Source organism: Oratosquilla oratoria, chromosome 24 (assembly GCF_046742065.1).
Source record: "Oratosquilla oratoria isolate Oo_2021 chromosome 24, ASM4674206v1, whole genome shotgun sequence".
In the NCBI taxonomy this organism is placed as follows: Eukaryota; Metazoa; Arthropoda; class Malacostraca; order Stomatopoda; family Squillidae; genus Oratosquilla; species Oratosquilla oratoria.
The window spans coordinates 42,774,501-42,795,167 of record NC_134800.1 but is presented as its reverse complement, the minus strand read 5'-3'; the positions used below and the strand labels follow the sequence as shown (position 1 = coordinate 42,795,167).

The 20,667-nt window shown below is 39.2% G+C and overlaps 1 protein-coding gene across 6 annotated transcripts in view; it reads right to left on the bottom strand.

Annotated features, from left to right (window-relative positions):
* Positions 1 to 20,667, bottom strand: part of Patronin (calmodulin-regulated spectrin-associated protein patronin) — an 88,658-nt gene that overhangs the window by 17,973 nt on the left and 50,018 nt on the right. The window contains exons 11-18 of one of the 6 annotated variants that reach the window (XM_076207966.1): positions 18,044 to 18,213; positions 17,349 to 17,519; positions 16,627 to 16,754; positions 16,390 to 16,452; positions 14,959 to 15,352; positions 10,998 to 11,036; positions 7,940 to 8,040; positions 1,785 to 2,080 (exon numbers count right to left, since the gene is read on the bottom strand). In XM_076207966.1, coding sequence (XP_076064081.1) covers positions 1,785 to 2,080; positions 7,940 to 8,040; positions 10,998 to 11,036; positions 14,959 to 15,352; positions 16,390 to 16,452; positions 16,627 to 16,754; positions 17,349 to 17,519; positions 18,044 to 18,213 — 1,362 coding nt within the window. The remainder of the gene's footprint in view (positions 1 to 1,784; positions 2,081 to 7,939; positions 8,041 to 10,997; positions 11,037 to 14,958; positions 15,353 to 16,389; positions 16,453 to 16,626; positions 16,755 to 17,348; positions 17,520 to 18,043; positions 18,214 to 20,667) is intronic. The other 5 variants (XM_076207968.1, XM_076207967.1, XM_076207969.1 and 2 more) reach the window with 5 other exon arrangements.

Sequence of the window (20,667 nt, the reverse complement as noted above, 5' to 3'; positions counted from 1 at the left end):
TCTGAAGCTCCACAGAGTCTGAGCCAAGTTCGTGCCAAAGATCCTCTCCCGACGACCAGAGGCAGTTGCGTGTAGAATGTTGCACTGACATTCTCGTAATGATAGAGGCTGATTCAGGTTTCCTGAATAAGGTTAGTAACTTGCGACGAGAGTTGGGTGCCCACCTACGACCCTGAGAGCAAACATCAGAGTGCTCAGTGGAAGCACGCGACCTCCCCCAGACCCAAAAAGGCAAAGATGAGCAGGTCGCAAGAGAAGGCCATGGTCATTCCTTTCTTTGACTCTCAGGGTCTCATTCACATTGAATGGGTTCCTCAGGGTCAAACCGTCAATAAGGAATATTACCTTACTGTTATGAAAAGGTTCAGGGAGAAGATGAGGAAGAAGAGGCCTCAGCAGTGGAGAAGTGGTCAGTGGTGGTTCCACCAGGACAATGCCCCATACCACAAGTCAACGCTGGTGACCACCTGGATAGCCAACAGGGGAATGAAAGTGGTACAACACCCACCCTTCAGCCCTGACCTAGCCCCTTACGACTTCTTCCTGTTCCCACATATGAAAGATAGCCTCAGGTGAACCAGATTCCAGTCAACAGAGGAGCTGAAAGAGGTATCGGAAAGTTACCTGAAGGGACTACTGAAAAAGGACTTTGAGGAGGTCTTCCAGGATTGGGAGAGAAGTGTGTAGATGTGAGAGGCAATTATCTTGAAGGAGACAAAGATTTGTAAGCTTATGAAAATGAATAGTGTCTCTCCTGACATTTTCTCATTACTTATTGATCAGAGGAGTATATCCACAGCAGAGCCAACAACTTCATTCACATAGCTACCCCTCCTCATCTTCTCATGTAAAAAATAGAGAAGATGAGGAGAAATCCCATTGGACTGCATCAACTTATCTCTATACACAACCATTCTCCACTCACACCTATCCCTTGCCTTTTCCTTTCCTGCTCAACAGACATTTTCCTCATGCTCAGAGCCCTTTCACCCAATCCATCTCATTTTCGGTCTTCCCTCTCAAGTTCATTCCATCCACTACTGGTTTCCACATTCTTTTTGCTAATCTTTCATCACTCATCAATGTAATCTATCCTTTCTATTGACCTGATTACTGTAATCATATCTCCTCTTTTTCTTTGAGCTTTCAAAGTTGGCAGACTCAGTGCTTTTAGTTTTAATGTATTATGACCTCAATGAATTTGTTTACTACAAGCACTAAATATCTCTAGACAACACAGTATTTCTTTCTTGAATGACTTACATGGCCTGTGTGCCATGGGTCTCCTGCAAGAGAGAGACCTGGGGTAAAGGATTGGCTGACAAACTCACTCACTGCTAGGTATGGCTCAAATTAACTCCACTCCCAGCTTCTGCTACAAGTAGCAACACAAATCCCATTCAAAACACATACACACACTGTCTCCCCCAGATATCTGTTCATCCAAGAAATCTTTCATAAAAACTGACAACAGTGGTCTTGCAGTAATACAACACTTAACAGCAGTCCAACATTTCTTTCCAGAGAGATCTATAGGAGGACCTTAGGACCTTTGTGAGCCACTGTGGAACAACAGATTTCCAGTCAGTAAAATTGGAGCTGACAATTTCAATGACCATTATGTTTATGGCTTTCCTATGATAATGACAGAATATAGATAATGTTTCATATGAGATTCAGATTCAGCATCCCTTGTTGTTTTGTATCAATGGTAAGACAAATTCCCTCTAAAATGACACAACCCATGTTTTTCCAAAATCAACACTAAGATCATTACCACTAACCTGAAGCATATGATTGTGCTGCTGCTGGGTAACCTCGATATTGGTGCTCAGGGCTGTAGTAACCTTGGCCATTTTGGTATAAACTGTGTGGTGGAAGGGATTGGGCTTGGCCATGGAGCATGAATCCTTGCGGTTGTTGCTGCTGTTGCTGTTGTTGCTGCAGAGCACCCATCTGGGCCATGGAGGGAGGGGGTGCACCTGACGTTGGCTGCATTTGCCCATGAGGGGCCATTGGGTATTGTGGGTAGTAGTTGGGATGCTGGCCCATCATGTAGTCCCCTTGGGGAACCATGGGTCTGGAAGGCATGAAAGGATTTTATGTTCTCTTGAACTATCTGGCTGTAAAGCAAGCAATACACATTTAATTTGTTTAAGCTTTGGTTAACTGTTAATAACTGAGAGCAACTTAGCAAAACCAACATTGTCATCAGCATGCAAGACCTACGTCCATCAAATTCTACATCCACCACCACATGTACTCAAAGGCTGAAACCTTCACAGATGAAGGCAGCAGCCTTGTGTTTAACCTAAGACATTAGGTAAACCACTAACTTACCACAGAAAACTTGTGATGGGCAGTTTGTGCTGTTGTAATAGGTACAGCTAACTCTTTCTACTGAAGTCACTTTATATAATCATAGCAAAAAACTTTTGTTACAATCCATACTGTTCATTAGTTTGTTAGAAGCATCACTATCACCACACTAGTAGCACAGTCTGTCAGTGAAGTCTTACTCATTGTCACCACATTCTATCTACAGCTCGTTTCTTTTATGTCATGACAGCTATTCTATTTTATTTTTTTATTTATTAATTTTTATTTATTATTATTATAACTTTTTTTTTTGTGCTGATCTACTTCACTTTCTTACGTCTGCCTCTCATAAGTACTGACAGTTGTCTAAAAAGTCCTGGTGGTGACTTAGTCACTGTTTGTTTCTCGTTTTTGGTCTCGTAAATCTTTTCGAAGTCAGCAACAGTTTTAGTCACACAGTTTGAACTTGATTTGGTAAAAACTGGGTCTGATTTGAGGGATATAGCGTTGTCATTTAGGGACATGAGTGAGATGTTCTCCTTGTTGGTGTCAAGCTCATGATCCTCATTTGATGGGAAGCAGTTTGAGTCACACTCGCAGTCCTCACAACAAAAGCTGCAAGCCTCAGAGTCTGTGCGCGACTTTTTGGCTGGTCTATGGAAGAGTATACTGACATTAGTCATTTCTTCAACGTTATCATTGACTTAGGTCTACCCATCACCTGCATATATGAGAAGACTCTCCCCAAGAAAAAGACAGATGACAGGTAGGGGAAGGGTCATGCTGTTGATTACCTCTGGTGTGGTCAAGGAGGATCTTACTATATCAAATGACCCAGATAGAATAGCTACATGACAAAGAACTTCTCACCCAGTGAGAAATGGTGAATAGAATGTAGTATGACTCATCTATATCTGAGCTTACAGGGTTTGTCATGTCTTTCAGTCAGCTGGTGATTAAAGACAGGTCACTTGACTGTGCTAAGGTGTGGTTCGTGTCTCCAGAGCCCGAATTGCTTATTTCTTCTCACAATTAAGAAAACCAAGCATGCAAACCACAGTCACCACATGAAAAGTGTAAAAATACAGCACTGTTGTACAAGAATGTAATAATTTACATAAAATTATACGTGTTTATTTTTTTAATTCAAAGTTTACACAAGTATTGGATACATTAAAGCTCATGCATGAAAATTCAAAACACAAACATGAGCAGTTGTTTTTTAGTTTTTTCCTTACCTTGTGGTCAGCAACAAGAATTGGACTCTTTCTACTCCAATGTACAAACCTTTCATTCCCATTTCAGACTTTACTTATAAAGTAATCAACATATACTACAAATAGCACATCCATATCAACACTCATTTTCTTTAATTAACAAACCTACTCTTACATACATACATATACCAAGGCTTTTTCCCCCTTTCAAGGGAGGTAGCCAAAAAGGGAAAGGCATAAAATTACTCCCACCCATTCCATCCCTACACTCCACACTCCACACCACAAACCTACTCTTAAAATCCAAAAACACTTTACTCAAACTTGTACAGGGTGCGTACAGTAATCATTTTGTTGTTTCAGGGAGATTGTGTGGAAAGATGCAGGTAACCACACCACTCAAAACAAAAGCAACTTATCAATATACATCGAAACTTGCATCCATAGAGAGCTTTACATTTCCTCATCTATAGAAAAGGGATGTGGTACTTATGTTAATCTCCACCAGACACAGTAGCAGCAAGATCTCAGAACTGCTAAAAGTGACTGAACAGTTTGTCAGGACTGTCAGGAGTTTTCTTCTATGATTATGAAGGTGTTGCCAAGAGGAAACATCATTCTTGACAATCAGAGACCATCAGGGACACCAAATTTGTCAGCCAATTGCAAGATATGGTTGATGAAGACCTCAGCCAGTTCATGAGGTCCAATGCCAGAGCTGCAAGTGACTGAGGGCACTGTAAGGAAGTGTTTACATGAAGATATCAGATACAAGTCATAGAAGATGTGTAAGGGTCAATTCCTCTCTGCAAAGATGAAGGAGAACCACTTCAAGAAGAGTAAGAAGATGCTCAACAAACTGAAGCACCCTCTAGAAAATGACATGCTCGGATTCTTTTCAGATGAAAAGAACTTCTGCCAGGACCAGACCCACAACTCTCAGAACAACAGGTGGTTGGCTGTCTGTCCCAAGGACATGCCAAGAGTCATGAAAACCAAGTTTCCTGCAATTGTCATGGTGTTTGGGGTAGTCTGCAGCAAGGGCCAAGTCATGCCCCATTCTTCTTTCCCCAGGGGCTCAAGGTGAGCACTGAAGTGTACATCGACGTCCTACCAACCCATGTGAAGCCATGGATTGAGGAAGTAGCTGCTAGTAGACCCTATGTGTGGCAACAGGACTTGGCACCATGTCACACCTCAAGAAAATCTCAGAAATGGCTCTCTGATAATTTCTTTGACTTTGTTGCCCCTGATGTGTGGCCCCCTAACTCACCTGACCTCAACTCTAGGGGTGCAGTTGAATGAGATAATAACCGAACCCCATACAAGAGTAAGGATGATCTGATCAGTTGGATCAAGGTCATCTTTGCCAATCTCTCCAAGGAGGTTGTGAGGAAGGCCTGTGCCAGGTTTTGAGGGTGTGTTGAGGATGTCATTGATGCCAAGGGTGGATTCATTGAGTAACAGGACACCAGAAGTATGCTGATATAGAGTGTTTTCTTTTTTGCAATAAATGCATTTTCAACTAAATTGTGACTTTTTTGCATGACCCTAAAAAACGAAACAATTACCGTATGCACCCTGTACTGTCAAAACATCACTCTATTCCACTCATTGCACATCAATCTAAAGCCCATTGTCATTTAGCCTTACCATATTACAGTATTTTCTTTTCCATTCATAAACTATTATCAACTTCCATCCAGCAAACCCACAAATGTATCCCTCTACTTTTGGGTTACATGTGTTTTTCACCACTCAATCCTTTCTCACAATTTGCCCCAGCCATTTCAAAATGTGGCTACCTCTCTTATAAGGGGGAAGAAGCCTTTGCTATATAGATACATAGGTTTCAAAATGTCAGGATTATCCAACAACCACTAATAAGAATACTTCACTATGTATCCATTGCATCATTTTTAACAATCAAGACAAAGACAGCCTACAAAGAATATAAAACAAACTCTTAAGAATGATAACAGGCTGCACTAAAACATCAGTACAACACCTACAATCAAAAACCAAAATCCTCCGTGCATGTGAAAATGATATGTAATATAAGCAAAGCTCTTGAAGATGCCCATCTCTAACATTACACAAACCTGTTCCCTACACCCAACAATACATCTTTACAGTAGCATATATACACACAAACCACCAAACAAGGATTCCTTAACAATACCAAATTCCACGATCCACCAAACTGAAATCAACCCATAGAGCAATCACTTCCAAGACAGACAAGAGTAACATTAGCATATATATCTATATAGCAATGGCCTCTTCCCCCTTACAAGGGAGGCAGCCAAGTCAAGGCACACACTCACTCCCTCCCATTCCACTCCTGAACACCACCTCCTTTGTATCCCTCTTATCTTAGCTCTTCAAGGATGAAGAGTCATCCTTGTCTTCTGCCCAGTGCCACTGAATGTCACAAAAAAGGATTACCCATGATGAGGAGTGAAGAGAGGCGATACAATAGTTCTTACAATGAATATAGGAAGGAAAGAAAGAAAGAAAGAAAAAAGAGAGAGAGAGAGAGGATCTGCTTGTACAAAATGAAAGAATACCAAGATGACATAGCAAAAATTCAGATTGCTTAAAAGATGTTAGGAAGCATAGCTTTCCACAAAGATATGTAAATTTGAGGAAGAATTTTTAAGAAATAATCTGGGCCAACAAAACGTAGGAATTTAAGGTAACTTTTGACAATATGAAGAGAGGATCACATGAGCAGTTTCAACCCTGTATACTACAACTGGATAAACACTATCTATATACCAAGAGCTTTTTCCCCCTTATAAGGGAGGTAGCTAAGTCAAACGCACGTACCTACTTCCACCCATTCCACTCCCATCCACAACACTTTCCCCCCCTCTCATCTTTGCTCCTCATGGATCACAAGTCATCCCTGTACCCTGCCCACCGCCCTGGGTCAGAACCAATATAGCAAGACAGTACATCCACAGCAAGGCCGCTTCACTTAATCGGCAACCCACCCCCTCGATCCCCTCATGCAGAAAAAGAGATGGGGGGAAAAATCCTTTCAGGCTGAATCAAAATATCATTCACATCCTTCAATTGTTCCAGCTTATGGTTACACTTACCTTGCAGTTTATGGTTTTCTACTGTATTGCTTTTCACTATGGGACTGAGTGAAAAGACTAGTAATTCTCCACTGTTCTTTTTTCCTATGATTAGTGAAGACATAAGAGAGTCTGCAAGGAGGGCTCCAACCAGATAGACACAACTTGGGGAGAAAATGGACAAAGGAAGATATGACTATGTAAAGGCTAAATTTGCTAAACTGGGAGGAGGGAAAAATCTGATGAAGTGGCCTGGAGAGTGTTTAACCCATAAACTGTGACATACATCATATTTTGAACAGTGTGTAACTGTGCCCTACATATTTCACTCCCATATCTCAAAATGAAGTTTGGCATCACAGGGTAAACAAGTCCAAACACTAGATCTACCCACCCAAACATCCTTTACTTCTCCTTCTGCACAACCAACAACACTACTCATGCTACAAGTGAGCATTAAGGGTGAAAGACTGGAGGAAGTGGATAGTTTTAGATACTTGGGTGCGAATGTGGCAGGAAAAGGAGGAGTGAGGGTGGAGGTAGAATGTAGATTGAGAGAAGCAAGTAAATGCCTTGGGGGATTAAAAAGTGTAATGAGAATTAGAGATCTGGGAATGGATGCTGAGAGAAGGTTATATGAAGGAGTGATTGTGCCAACAGCACTGTACGAGGCAGAAACATGGAACATGACTGGGGAAGAGAGAAGGAGTTTGAATGTGTTTGAGATTAAATGCCTGAAAAGTATGATAGGGGTTACTAGGCTAGATAGAGTGATAATGAGGAGGTGAGGAGGAGAACAGGGGTGGAAAGGGAACTGGGAGATAGGGTTGATGAAAGAGTATTAGGATGGTTTGGACACATGGAAAGAATGAATGAAAGATTAGTAAAAGAATCTTCCTATATTGGAGGAGCAAAATGAGGTGATAACAGTTAAATCAGATAGAATGCATAGATATATTGGACAGATGATTTGCTGGTATGAGATGAAAGATCAACTAGAGGGTATATTAAGAAATTGAAAAACACATGAATGATTAAACAATGTTAAAAGTACAGCTTTCCACAAAGATATGTAGATTTGTGAAACAAGTTGAGTGAAAATATAATGAAGGCCAACAACATTGTTAAATTTGAGGCAAAGTTTGATATGGGAAGACGAGACAGGACTCAATGAGCACAGCTCCAACACAATATGCCACAACTAGGTTAGAACTGACCATTGGGAATGCAACTAGGTAAACAAACAAACATTCTCACATACACATGCAACTGCCCTGCCTCAGAAGGTATCTTAATGAATTCTTCATTCCACCTTACCTTACTGGGCCCCACTGAGCTCTTCTTGTAGCCGGAGACATAGATGAGGTGTAGCCATCACCACTTGACTGCTGACCCCACATCCGCCGACCTGGACTACCCTGTTTCAGAAAAGAATTTATACAGAGTGAAAAAAAATTCACATTTCCTGGTTCTTCATTTGTGTTCCATTTCTACCCCGATATCTGTAGTTGAAGGTGTATGTGCCTTATCCATTTAATAAGGTGTGTTTGTCTGGCATGCATTAAAGTACATCTGATAAAAAAAAATAATAATAATAGTAATGATAAATCAATAAAAGCAGGTCCTTTACTTGACATTTTAATTCAATCCATGAAAACAGTGTTGGTAGTTTTGTTTCTCAGGAAGTACTACTGCTTCCTATTACAAACACATTTTTCCTTTTATCATGTTCTCAATTTCAAAAATTACCTCCATTACCATAAGCATTTTCCACTTTTACTTATCTTCTTTTGACATTCATATTCCTTCCTCTGTACTCACTTACATCTGCTAATTCTGGAGCCCATACAAAAGAAGACAGAAAAACTTGGAAAAACCTAAGAACTAACCCTTGGACTATCAACAGGGAATTTGTAGGCATGGAAAATATCCAGCAGGTAAGACCAAAAATTAAAGAACACTTAACCAAGTCTAGAAAAATGACCACGCAGGTAAAAGTTTAACAAATTCAGTTTCTTAAAAAAATAGATAAATAAAATAAAATATCATAAGTAGAAAGAGGTACTGGTAGATGTGGAAAATGTTCAGAGGATAAGTAGTTTCAAAAACAGGTACAATAAAATGAAGACATTCTCCCTAAAGGCTAGTGTAGTGAGGACAGGCCACCAGAGCATCTATGTCTGCCCTGCAAAACAGAAATGGGTATGAAAAACCCTTCAGAAATCTTGTTTAGTTTCAATCAATTACTAATTTACTATTCAACTCACCACATTCATTCCTTTCTCACCTAAATTATCTTTAATATCCTCAATCTACACCTTTTCACCCTCAAATTATTATATTAAAAAAAAAATCCTATAACTCTGAATATGTGAATTTAAAATTAAAACTATTGACCTAATACATACCTCTATCTATATATCAAGGGCTTCTTCCCCCTTATAAAAGAGGTAGCCAAGTCAAAGGCACGCATCCACTACTACCCATTCCACTCCCATCCACCAATCTTTCCTCCCTCTTATTTTAGGTCCTCATGAATAAAGAGTCATCCTAGTTTCCTGCCCACTGCCTGGGTCAGAAGCAATACAGCAAGACATAGCACATCCACAGCAGGGCTGCTTCCTTTACTCTCCTTCCTCATCACTATGTGGAAAATAGAGAGGATAGGGGAGAAATCCCTTCAGGCTTTATCAAAATATCATCCGTTTTCCACTCACCCCTTTATCCTGCCTTCTCCATTCCCTACTCAAAAGACATTCCCCTCTTACTCAAAGCCCCTTTCATCCCATCTATCCATCTCATCCTTGGCTGTCCCCTCAAGTTCTTGTATGTAACCCCTACCATACTTCTCAGAGTGGTGCCACCATACAATGAAGTGGTGGGGATAAATCAGCTTCAGCTGATGGGCCCTGTTGTGGAGGTGCTATGTCTTGCTGCATTGCCTCAGATGCATGTAATGGGCAGAGGATTGGGATGACCTTTCATCCACAAGGAGCTAATATGGAAGAGACAACAAATGTTATTCTGGATAGGTGAGTGATAAGTGAAGGGTGGGCATACACATTCACTCAGCCACGCACTTATAAGGGGCAAAGGGCCTTTTGGTATATGTATGCTTTAAATTTAAATTCATATATTTTAAATTATAGCTCAATTACTGTAATTTTTTATTCATTTGATAGTGATGAAGTGTAATTCTCTTCACATGCTCTATAAACCTATTTCTTATCTTAATTAAAAAATACATTAGTCACCCTTCAATTTCTTGGCTTCCACCTGTCTTCCATGTTCCCCTTTAATCTGTTAGCTACATACAGGACATTGATTGCTGAAGTTTTACACAGTCAGTACCTTTATAGACTGAAATGAGACCTGACAGATCAGTCAAGTACATTCTTTTATGACTGGTTTTTAACTTCTACTATTCCTCATTTCCGCTACCTTCCTCAACCATGGTGAACACAGCCTTGGCACAGCCTCACCTTCACCTAATGCCACTCACTTTCTCTTCCTGACTTTCACACAAGCTCTATATGGGGTGACCAGCAAAGTCATCCACCCACTCTTCACCTATACATACAAGCTCTATTACTAGTGTAAAATCTTTTGATTACCCTCAACAGAATTATACCTCCCATCATACCTGTCAACCCTGTCATACACCTTCTCTGGATCCATAATAGTCAAAATAATGTCCTTAGCCTTAGCCAAAAACTTCTAGCATATCTAAATACTAAAACTTGATCTTCGCACCCTCTGCTTTGATAATTAAACTATACAATTCTCATTCTCTTTCCCTCCTCTCTTTGATCCTTATCATGTTATACTTGTGAATGTTGCCTATCTTTCTTTCTCTTGTGCAACATTCCAAATGCTGCCCAAATTCGCTAGTTTTTCTTAAGCACCCCTAACAACCAAGCCAAAACCCTAAGCACCATACAATTCCACTTCCATTCTTGTCTCCTGTTTCTTTGTTCTGCACTAACGTTCCTTTGCAATACTCACATACACATCATCCTCTGACCACATCCCATTGATACAATTCTTTAGTACAACTCCCACTTTAGCTACATGTTTCCTCTGTGCATGCCTTACATCTATCATACCATTAAAAATTTTGACCTTTGCCAATTCAAAACAATTAAGAAACACCAAGAAACCCAAAATGTGAAGATTGCAATGAACATAGGATGCCAAAAACATCTGTCACAACTGTTTGAAATGCAAATAAGTGCAAAGTGTCAATGTATACTCTACTAGTATAAAACATGTTTTAAGTGCACAATTGTAACTGTAATTAATACTTCAAATTTAATTATAAAAAGTGTATTCCTTATGTATTTGCTATTACTTTTTTAATATCTTGTATCTTTACCTGTTGGGGTGGGGTAGGAGTGGATCGAAAAAACATCTGCTGCATAAAAAAAATAAGACAAAAGCCGTTAACTAAACCTAATTGTGTTTAAAAGAAATATACATTACTTAAATTTTGTATAAGGAATCATATTGAATTAGTTAACTTAATCCACTGAGCCAAATCAATACACATACTTAGTCCAACCAAATGCCGTTTCACAACAAACCAACATTAGGTAAACGCCTTAATAAATTTATCACGATAATGCCTCAACTAATCCAAATACTGTACAATCAGCAGCAAGAATCCAACAAATCAACTACCTCCCAGTATGAGACTGAGATTATTCACATTAAGGCTGCCGTCTGGCCAAATCATGTGAAAAAATACTAAAACTGTCACAATGAAAACCAAAATATTTGGTTATGTGGTAAAAACATGGAAAGCACTAAACATCAGACATTTGGAAGATTTTATATCTAACAAGGAAGCCAGGTGGTGTTGTATAAAAGTAAAAGGAAAGGTAGTGCATGTGAGTACCTACAAATGCACATAAGAAAGAGAGAGAGGATGGGAGGAAGAGTTCATCCAGAGGTAAATTTTTTTAAAGAAAAACATTACTACTATCTTGTAAAAACCTTGGACTATCAAAGAAGGTACTTATTTCAGTTCTTCTTCTTCTTCTTCTTTTTTTTTTTTAATTTGAGCTAAATTCCAAGTCCGGGTTCAAATTACCTTAATATATAAACTTAGTTTATCTATACAATACACAAGCTTAAAATTTATTTCTATAAATAGTGGTGTGATAAACTTAGTGCTATATACTTGTTTTAACACCAAATTTTTCAAATTAACAGCTGTACGACAATGTTGCATGTATGTGTGTGTATTTATCTAGTATTTTATGGGAAGGGGAGCTACACTCATGGTGTTTCATCTCTGTATCTTGCAGTGTCTAAATTGTTCTTAAATTCGTAAATGGTTCTTGCACACACACACTATCATTTCGTCCAGTTTGTTCCATATATCCACCGCTCTATGGGGAAAGCTGTTATTTTTCAGGTCCCTTCTATAACTGTCTTTTTTTAACTTTCTTCCATGTCACCTTGTGTTTCTCATATCCCAATTTAGTAAGTCTTCTCTATCAAGGACTTCCATACCTCTCATGATTCTATAGATGGTCAACAAGTCTCCTCTTTCTTTTCTTTACCATTTCTTCATAAAAGTAAGTAAAAGCCACTTTTACTGATCTTAGCAAGTTATAGGTTTCTCCAACGATTTTGTTCATCTGTTTATCAGGGGACATCCTCTGTGATCATTACTCCCAGGTCTTTTTCAGATCCCACTTTCTTTACTTCCTTTTCATTTATTTTATATTGTCCCGATATCATTTTTTTTTTTTTTTTTTTATTCCATTATGCTGCATTTCTTAATGTTGAAGTCCACTTCCCACTTCTGACTCCATTTCCAAACCCTGTTCAGATCTCTCTGCAGTGAGTCACAGTCCATTTCAGTAATCACTTTCTTTAACCGTTTTGCGTCATCTGCAAAGAAGCTCATGTAACATTCCACACCCTCATCCATGTCATTCACATAAATAGCAAACATTATTGAAACTGATACTGATCCTTAAGGAACTCCACTAATCATCTCTTCCCAAGCAGAACTCTTATCTCTGAGCAATACCCTCATTTTTCTTCCATGCAAAACATTCTCCATCAATTTCAGTAGTTTACCTTGTATCCCTCCGATGGTTTTCAGTTTTCTTAATAGTTTTCTCCCTTCATCCTGATGCTGTACATTTTCTCTAATGAAACCAGACTTGAAGTGTTTGCTCATGACTTCAGCCATTTCTGTATCTTCTGTGTATTCCATATTCCCTTGGCATAGTTTCACTATTTTCTGTTTGTTTTTTAGTTTACCATTTACATACCTATAGAATAGTTTTGGCTGATCTTTACATTTTTCTATTAAGTCTTTTTCATAGCTTCTTTTTTTTTCCCTAAATATTTTTACATATTCCTTTGATTTACATATATCTGCCAACTTTCTAGTTTATTTTTTTCATCTTTCTCCACCTTTTCCAAGCTTTATCTCTATCTTTCGCTTCACTGCACCTTCTGTTAAACCAGTACTTAATGTACACCTTTCCCTATTTTTGCTTTGGGACATATTTATCCACTCCATCTTTACAGATTTTCATCAGAATCATCCATTTTTCTTCCACTTGTGTTTCTTCATTGTCGAATTTTTCCTAGCTCACTTTAAGAAAAAATTCCCCAAGTTTCTCAAAGTCCCTTTTACTATACATCATTCTTCCTTTTCTGTATTTCTCATTTCTCTCTATATATATTTCTAGTTCTAACTCAAGTAGCATGTGGTCACTTCGCAATTGGTGTCTTTTATTCAATTTTGTCCACAATTTCAGGTTCTGACGTAAATAATAAATCTAGTCTTGATGGTTCTTATTTCTAAATCTAGTGTTTTCTTTTAACCATTGTGTCATTGTATATTCTATAGTCATGTCGAGTAATACATTTCCCCATTGATCCTCTCTACCTTTCACTATCATCTCTTCCCAACAGATTACTTTGCAGTTAAAATCTCCCATAAGTACTGTGTTAGGCATGCACCCACTCCTATCCATCACATGTTTGGTTCACTTCCATCTTAAATCCTTGTGGCTGAAGGGTCATCCCTGCCTCATGCCCACTGCCCAGGTCAGAAGCAAGGCAACAAGATGCTGCACATTCACAGGAGAGCCAGCCACTTAATTTACATTGTAATTCTTTCTTTTCCTACATCATAATTCTTCTCCCATTATAAACATTTTCTGGACTTCTCCCACAACAATGGCTTAAAAGAAAATATATAATGACAGCACCCCTCAGAAATCACCAGTAACCTCACTAACTTCAGACAACCATGAATCAAACAAAAATGCAACAGTAAAATTGAATGGCCATACCCTCCCCTTGGAAAAGAATTCTAGAATCCTTGGCCTCACTTCTGCCCATACATCAAAGACCTAATGGTGAACATAAAGAAAAAAAATATCTTAAGTTGTGTAATATGTATAGGCTTTGGTCAGTTGAAGTACAGTCAAATCAGTCTACACATCTTGAGAACCACAATTAACTGTACTTCCACTGCTGTCTATGTTGCTATTAGTGTAGAACAGTTTCTTTGTCACTAGCTGAAAGTTGGAGGAAGAGGAGAGCAGTCGCCAGTTGTGAGCTCTCCATGTGTGAAAAATGCAAGAAATACAATTGTGATAATTATAACAGGATGCATTAAAATCACCCCAAATGAACATTTGCATATAGAAACCAAACTCTTTTCCATAGAACATCACATGAAAATGATAGTGTAACAGTTGTATGCAAGAACCCTCAACTCTGCTCACTTATCACATTACAAAGGCGGAGCATGCCGACAGGAGACCTTTTGGTCAATGAGCACAAACCGTAAAAAAAAAAAAAAAAAAAAAAAAACGCAATCAGCATACATCTTAAACATCTACAATTGCATACCACCAGCCCCGTAAAACAATATAAAAAAATATTCACACTTAGATTACAAAACAAGCACTTTGAAGGCCAACCACAGAACTCCCTACTCCAATTCCCTCCTGACCTTAATACCAAAGAAAATTTCCTCACAAAAGAAACAAGAACCACAATAGTATGAACACGATTAGCCATACTCAAACAATGTTTCTTCCTTGAGTAACTTATGAACCCATAAGGTGGTTGTCACCAGTTACCTGATGACCATGGGTCTCTTGCAAGAGATATGGGACAAGTGATTGATTGGTTAATAGGCAACACAGTAAGATGTTTCTTTTCCCACAAATTCTTTGGATGAGAAGTAAACTTTTCTTTACCGTGCAACTATAGCAATAATTACAAATCAGATCCTTAACTTTTTCAACAGCATAATTTGCATTAACTACACTGCAAAACATGTTAACCCTTACCTGATCATGAAGGTAAAATTGGTTTTGCTGTGCTGTGTTGTTTGCTGTATTCATGCCATTGTGTATGAGGCTCTGAATCTGGTGCTGCTGCTGGTTGAGGCGATGAATATCCGACTGTATTTCCGTAAGGGAGTCTGTCATCCTGTAAGTATGCGGTGGAAGGGACGAGTCTAGAGGTGGTGCAAGACTGGCCCTTCGCATAGCAATGCTGGGGTCTAAGCCCGCTGCTCGCCAGTAGGAAGGTTCCACATACATGCTGAGCCGTCGATAGTCAACCCGAGGGTCAAGACCTGGACGCCGTGGGGTCCCTGGGAGATAGGCCGGGACCTGACGCAGCCTGGAGTCCATGGGGTCTGCCAGGCTGGAGCGCCGCCCAGGACTGTCTGTATACCCACTGCAAGGACACACAACACATGCACAACTCTACTCACCCTAACAACATCATGTCCCTGGGTGGCTTTTGCTTCACTCAAGAGCTGTTGAAATCAAGGAGGAGGTCATGCAGTTCTTGGAAGGAGGAAAGCCACATCTCAAGTCACCCAGAGACACATTCAGCTTTTTTCAAATTACAACTAAAAGACATCAAAGTTGATGATACAAACAAGTATATACAAAAATAAAAAGAGGATGCACTACAACACACTGAAGATTAGCTTCCCAAACGTGCAAGTAGTTGCCGAGTCTGCTGTTCTGCAACAATGCAACTAAACTTTTAGCAGCTAAAAGCAATGCAAAATAAAAGCCAAAAGCCAAGCAGTGTATTCCAAATGATGCGTTAATAGGGAAGACAAAGAAAAACAAATTTCACAAGGAAGAAGCTACAACTAATTAACAAAACGCCCGAAAGTATACATGAAATCCATTAGTATTATTAAACCTTCCAGTGGGTAAAACAGACATTTGGGGGGAATGACATCTGCAGGTTTCACCATAGCAATTTACCTCTTTAGATGTGCAAAGGATGAATTGACAAAAAATAAATCTATCAAGTTGAGAGAATACAAGATGCTACATAAAACCTGCAGCTGTTGGTGCCCAGTGTATGTGGAGCCTACCTTGGGCTTGTTACTCTCCATGGGTTAAGATGACCAAATCACAGCTCTAGTCAAGGACCACAATGTCAATTTTCTACACCATAGGCACTTACAGGATAGTTTCTGGACTTGTCTAAAAATTATTGCTTCTGCTGTTAGCTTTAGCCTGGTTAAATTGTAATAAATGTATTTAAGCCAATAAATGATGACTACACTCTAGCAAACTATGTGATAAAAGTATAATATTTCTTTGATGTGGTAGCTTATACTATCATGTCCATAACTTTGATCCACTGTGCAACTGAAATATACAAGCATTTGCATAAATAAAAAAAATTGCACAGCACAATATAAAGCATGCATGTGCTTTGAACTAAAGCTATATCGATAAGGGCACCTGGATAACTGTTCCGTAGGCTTCTGACGACTAGATGTGGCTCTATGCTGTAACCAGCCTAAACTGCAGAGGCATACAACATCCTACAATCTCTAAACTTCAACAAGCAAATGCAGTAGTTTATCTTCATGATAAGCCTTATTCTTTCCTCAATACCGGTACCCTCTGTCTCTATTATGACTACCCCCAGCCCCATAATGTGTACATGGGAGCCAAAAGAATGTGCAATCTACATACTGTGTGAGAGATTTGTGGTATTCATCGTAGTCCATGCTCTCAATATCCGGTGTCTTCAGCTCCTCCTGCTGCTGTCCTTGGCTCTCCAGCCATTTGTGGGACACTTTGGAAACATCACTGTCAATGTCCTGCAACAATGGTAAAGACAATGTAATTCTTCTTTCTTTCATCTTGAGGAAGGAGACTTGTGAAGGGAGAGCGGTGGGTGGGGTGGGAATGAACTAGAATTACACATACATCCGTGCAGATTATCTATTCATTACTTGTCTTCTCAGGTCTGTTAGTAAATTATAATGAGGAGAAGAGACATTACTATATTTTATTTGTGATCAATGAAAGTTTAAATTTTTAGACTCGTGTTACTATGGTATGAATTAAGGAAATATCATTTAACTCAATCCATGTTTATTCATACACAAACCTGCTATAAACACAAAACAGGGGGTCAATCTTTATCTATCAATTCACTTGTTAAGCATAAGAAAAACAGGCAAGATTCATCATGAAAGCCTTCACAGAATCAAACTCAAAATGTGTTAATTAAAACAAGTGGGTAGGGGACTGTGGACTAAACAAAATGGCCCCACTGGGTCCTCTGAAACCAGGTAGGGAAGCAAAGCCGCAAATGCAAGAGTAAAAAACCAAAACAAGGAGGGTCAAGAAGCGCCATGAACCAGCAGCAGCAGCACAGTATTCATGCAAGCAAGCAACCCTCGTGTTACCTTGAGTGAGAGGTTGGGATTAGCTTGAGAAGAGGATGCTGTGCTATGATGGGAGGCTTTAGGAAGGGATTGCTCCATTGAGTCCACCATCATATCGCCCCCCATGGTGGATGTGGTGGTGTCCGGTTCAGATGTTGTGGGGGTGGAGGAGCCAGTGGAAGAGCCCTTACCCTATGGATGTGGCAGGGCCACACTGCATTAGGGCATCAATGCTCTACAACCAGCATGATCGCTAGCATTCAAAATTAAACTATCCCGTACTTCTTGGGGGTCACGCATATTTGTACACATCAACTTAATGTATGCCAATCATTCTGAATACAAAACTGAAGAATCTTACATTCACCATTACTAATAATAATTTTGAAGAAATTTTGAGCAGTAATTACAAATAGTTCAAATTTTGATAGTAATCATAACTGGCTATCTGGAGTGCATACTGTTTATATGAAATTGATGTGTTGAAGGTATACAATACAATAACTTCTCTGAGTCCTAGCTTCAAATTCCTTTTGTTCAAAATGCATGAAGAAGCTAATAGAACCAAGTATTCAGCCACTAATTACCTAAATCACTTGCCATCTAATCCCTTTGGGCTAAAAATAATAATAACAATAATAATAATAATTAACGGCAGCCAAAAATAAGTCCTGCTAACACTGGCAACTTATGCTAAGGAGGCAAAGAATACATACCCCTTTGACAACTGCCTGCATGAAGGCCTCTTTGCCCAGCTTCTGCCGCTGCTTGTTCATGGCAAGTTCCATCTTCCTCTTTTCCGACTCTATTCTTCTTCTCTTCTCTTCCAACTTTAACCGTACATTATGAAGCTCTGAGGCCATAACTTGTGGCTCCACATTTTCATCTGGAAAACACAAGAAAAATAAGGTGTTTGTGCTGATATAAATGCCTACTGACACACACAATTCAAATCTAAATATGATATTTGGAAATCAAGTATATATATTAAGTTGGAATTGTACATGAATTTGAGGCTAATGATAAAAAATTTAGGAGTAGGAGATGGGACTTAACAAGTGTTGTTCCTTTCCTGTACACTACAATTAAGTAAATACACGTGTAGGGCTACGGGAATAAATCTGAAAATAAGACTTAGGAGGAAAGACAGAAGAGAGTTTGTAGTGACATGTACCCTCCCTCACTAAGACAAGGGCACAGAATAAAGCTGTCTATAAAATATGATGCCAGACATCTATTCACTTACAGAAAACAATTGAACAAGGTGACAATATAATCCTGGAGGGTGATTTCAATTATAAAGATGTGAATTGCAAAGAGTGATTAGCAAGTGGAAGTGAAGAAATACAGCAATTGAAAACAATGGCCCAATGGGTTAAAGATACAACAAGATTATGGGACAACACCACAAATGTTTTCCCACAAATCCCTTATACACTCTATTAGGTATTTGTGGGGAAACCCCATTCAAACTGTGGCATTCCTCAGAGGTGAGACTACTTGCCCTGACAGCCTAAGGAACGACAGCAACAACTGTGTGGTTGGAATCATTTCTTACTCCCCCCCCATATATATTATATATATATATATATATATATATATATATATACATACATATATATATATATATATATTACTATAAAGTAATGTCGTAGCACATTGATAAAATAAACTTTTTATCCCACAGTCGGAAAAAGAAGACACTAATGTCGAATGTTCTGTATATTTCGATCACTAACTGTGACCCTCTTCAGCAGAATGAATACATAGTGGAAGGCATATGCTTATATACAAAGGTGTGAGGTGGGAGAAGGAACAAGCTCAGGTAACGTGACCGATGCTCCGCAGGTCGCCTGGGGTTTTGTGACCTTGGAGTATATGAGGTAGCACTTGACTGACTGCTGAGGTGGTAATGCAGTCAGGTGACCACTGACCATTTGATATATTGAAATTAGGAAGATATTTAATCAGGGAAGACTCTATTATTTTCCTTTTGAAGCTACATGTTGATTTATAAATTATTTCAGCATCACCACATGCATTGGGATGATGCTGAAATAATTTATAAATCAACATGTAGCTTCAAAAGGAAAATAATAGAGTCTTCCCTGATTAAATATCTTCCTAATTTCAATATATCAAATGGTCAGTGGTCACCTGACTGCATTACCACCTCAGCAGTCAGTCAAGTGCTACCTCATATACTCCAAGGTCACAAAACCCCAGGCAACCTGCGGAGCATCGGTCACGTTACCTGAGCTTGTTCCTTCTCCCACCTCACACCTTTGTATATAAGCATATGCCTTCCACTATGTATTCATTCTGCTGAAGAGGGTCACAGTTAGTGATCGAAATATACAGAACATTCGACATTAGTGTCTTCTTTTTCCGACTGTGGGATAAAAAGTTTATATATATATTAATAATAATAAACAAATAAAATAAAATAAATTAAACTGATTCTTTGAAATGGATGTGCCCCAGAGGAATGTGTGTTCACATATTGCTTGTATTTCAATTGAAAGGAAATAGAGCCAAGAGGTGAATTACATGCAAAATGTAGATACAACTGTGGAAATATAAATAAATTTTACAGGTTTAAGGAAAGTCTCTGAAGAAGCTGAATGAGAGAATGGACAATTATATAAGACAAGGAGAACTGGGAAGCCTTTATTAACAACAGCTGTTGCATGGGGAATGTTTTACATGTTGACACTGTCATGTTTATAGCTCCCCCCTTTTATACCACAAGTTACCACTGAATAGTAGTAAGTAAAAGGATGGAGGGATGGAGGGATGGAGGGAAGTAACAAGTGAAGTCCCACAAGGGTAGTACTGCCCCCATTAATGTTCTCCATATTTACCTTTCTGCACGTTGATGCAAAGCTCAAGAGATGAACAGAATATACACACATACATACATATACCAACTGATTTTTCCCCATACAAGGGAAGTAGCCAAAGTCAAAAACATAAACCCACTCCCACCCATTTCATCACCACATGCTCTACTCCTATTCACCACCCCTCCCTCCCTCTTTTCTTGGCTCCTCTTGATTGACAAGTCATCCCTGCATCTTGCCCACTGCCCTGGATCAGAGGCAATACAGCAAGACACAGCACATCCAAAGCAAGGTCGCTTCACTTAATCAGCAACCACCCTCTCCAGCACCTCATGCAGAAATGGAGATTTTGGGGAGAAATTCCTTCAGGCTACATCAAAATATCATTCACATATACTCCATCACTCCCCATCCCCCACCCACTCCCTTCCATGCATCACAGCATTATCCATGCACAAATATTCTCCACTCACTCCTATCTTCAATCCTCTCCCTTC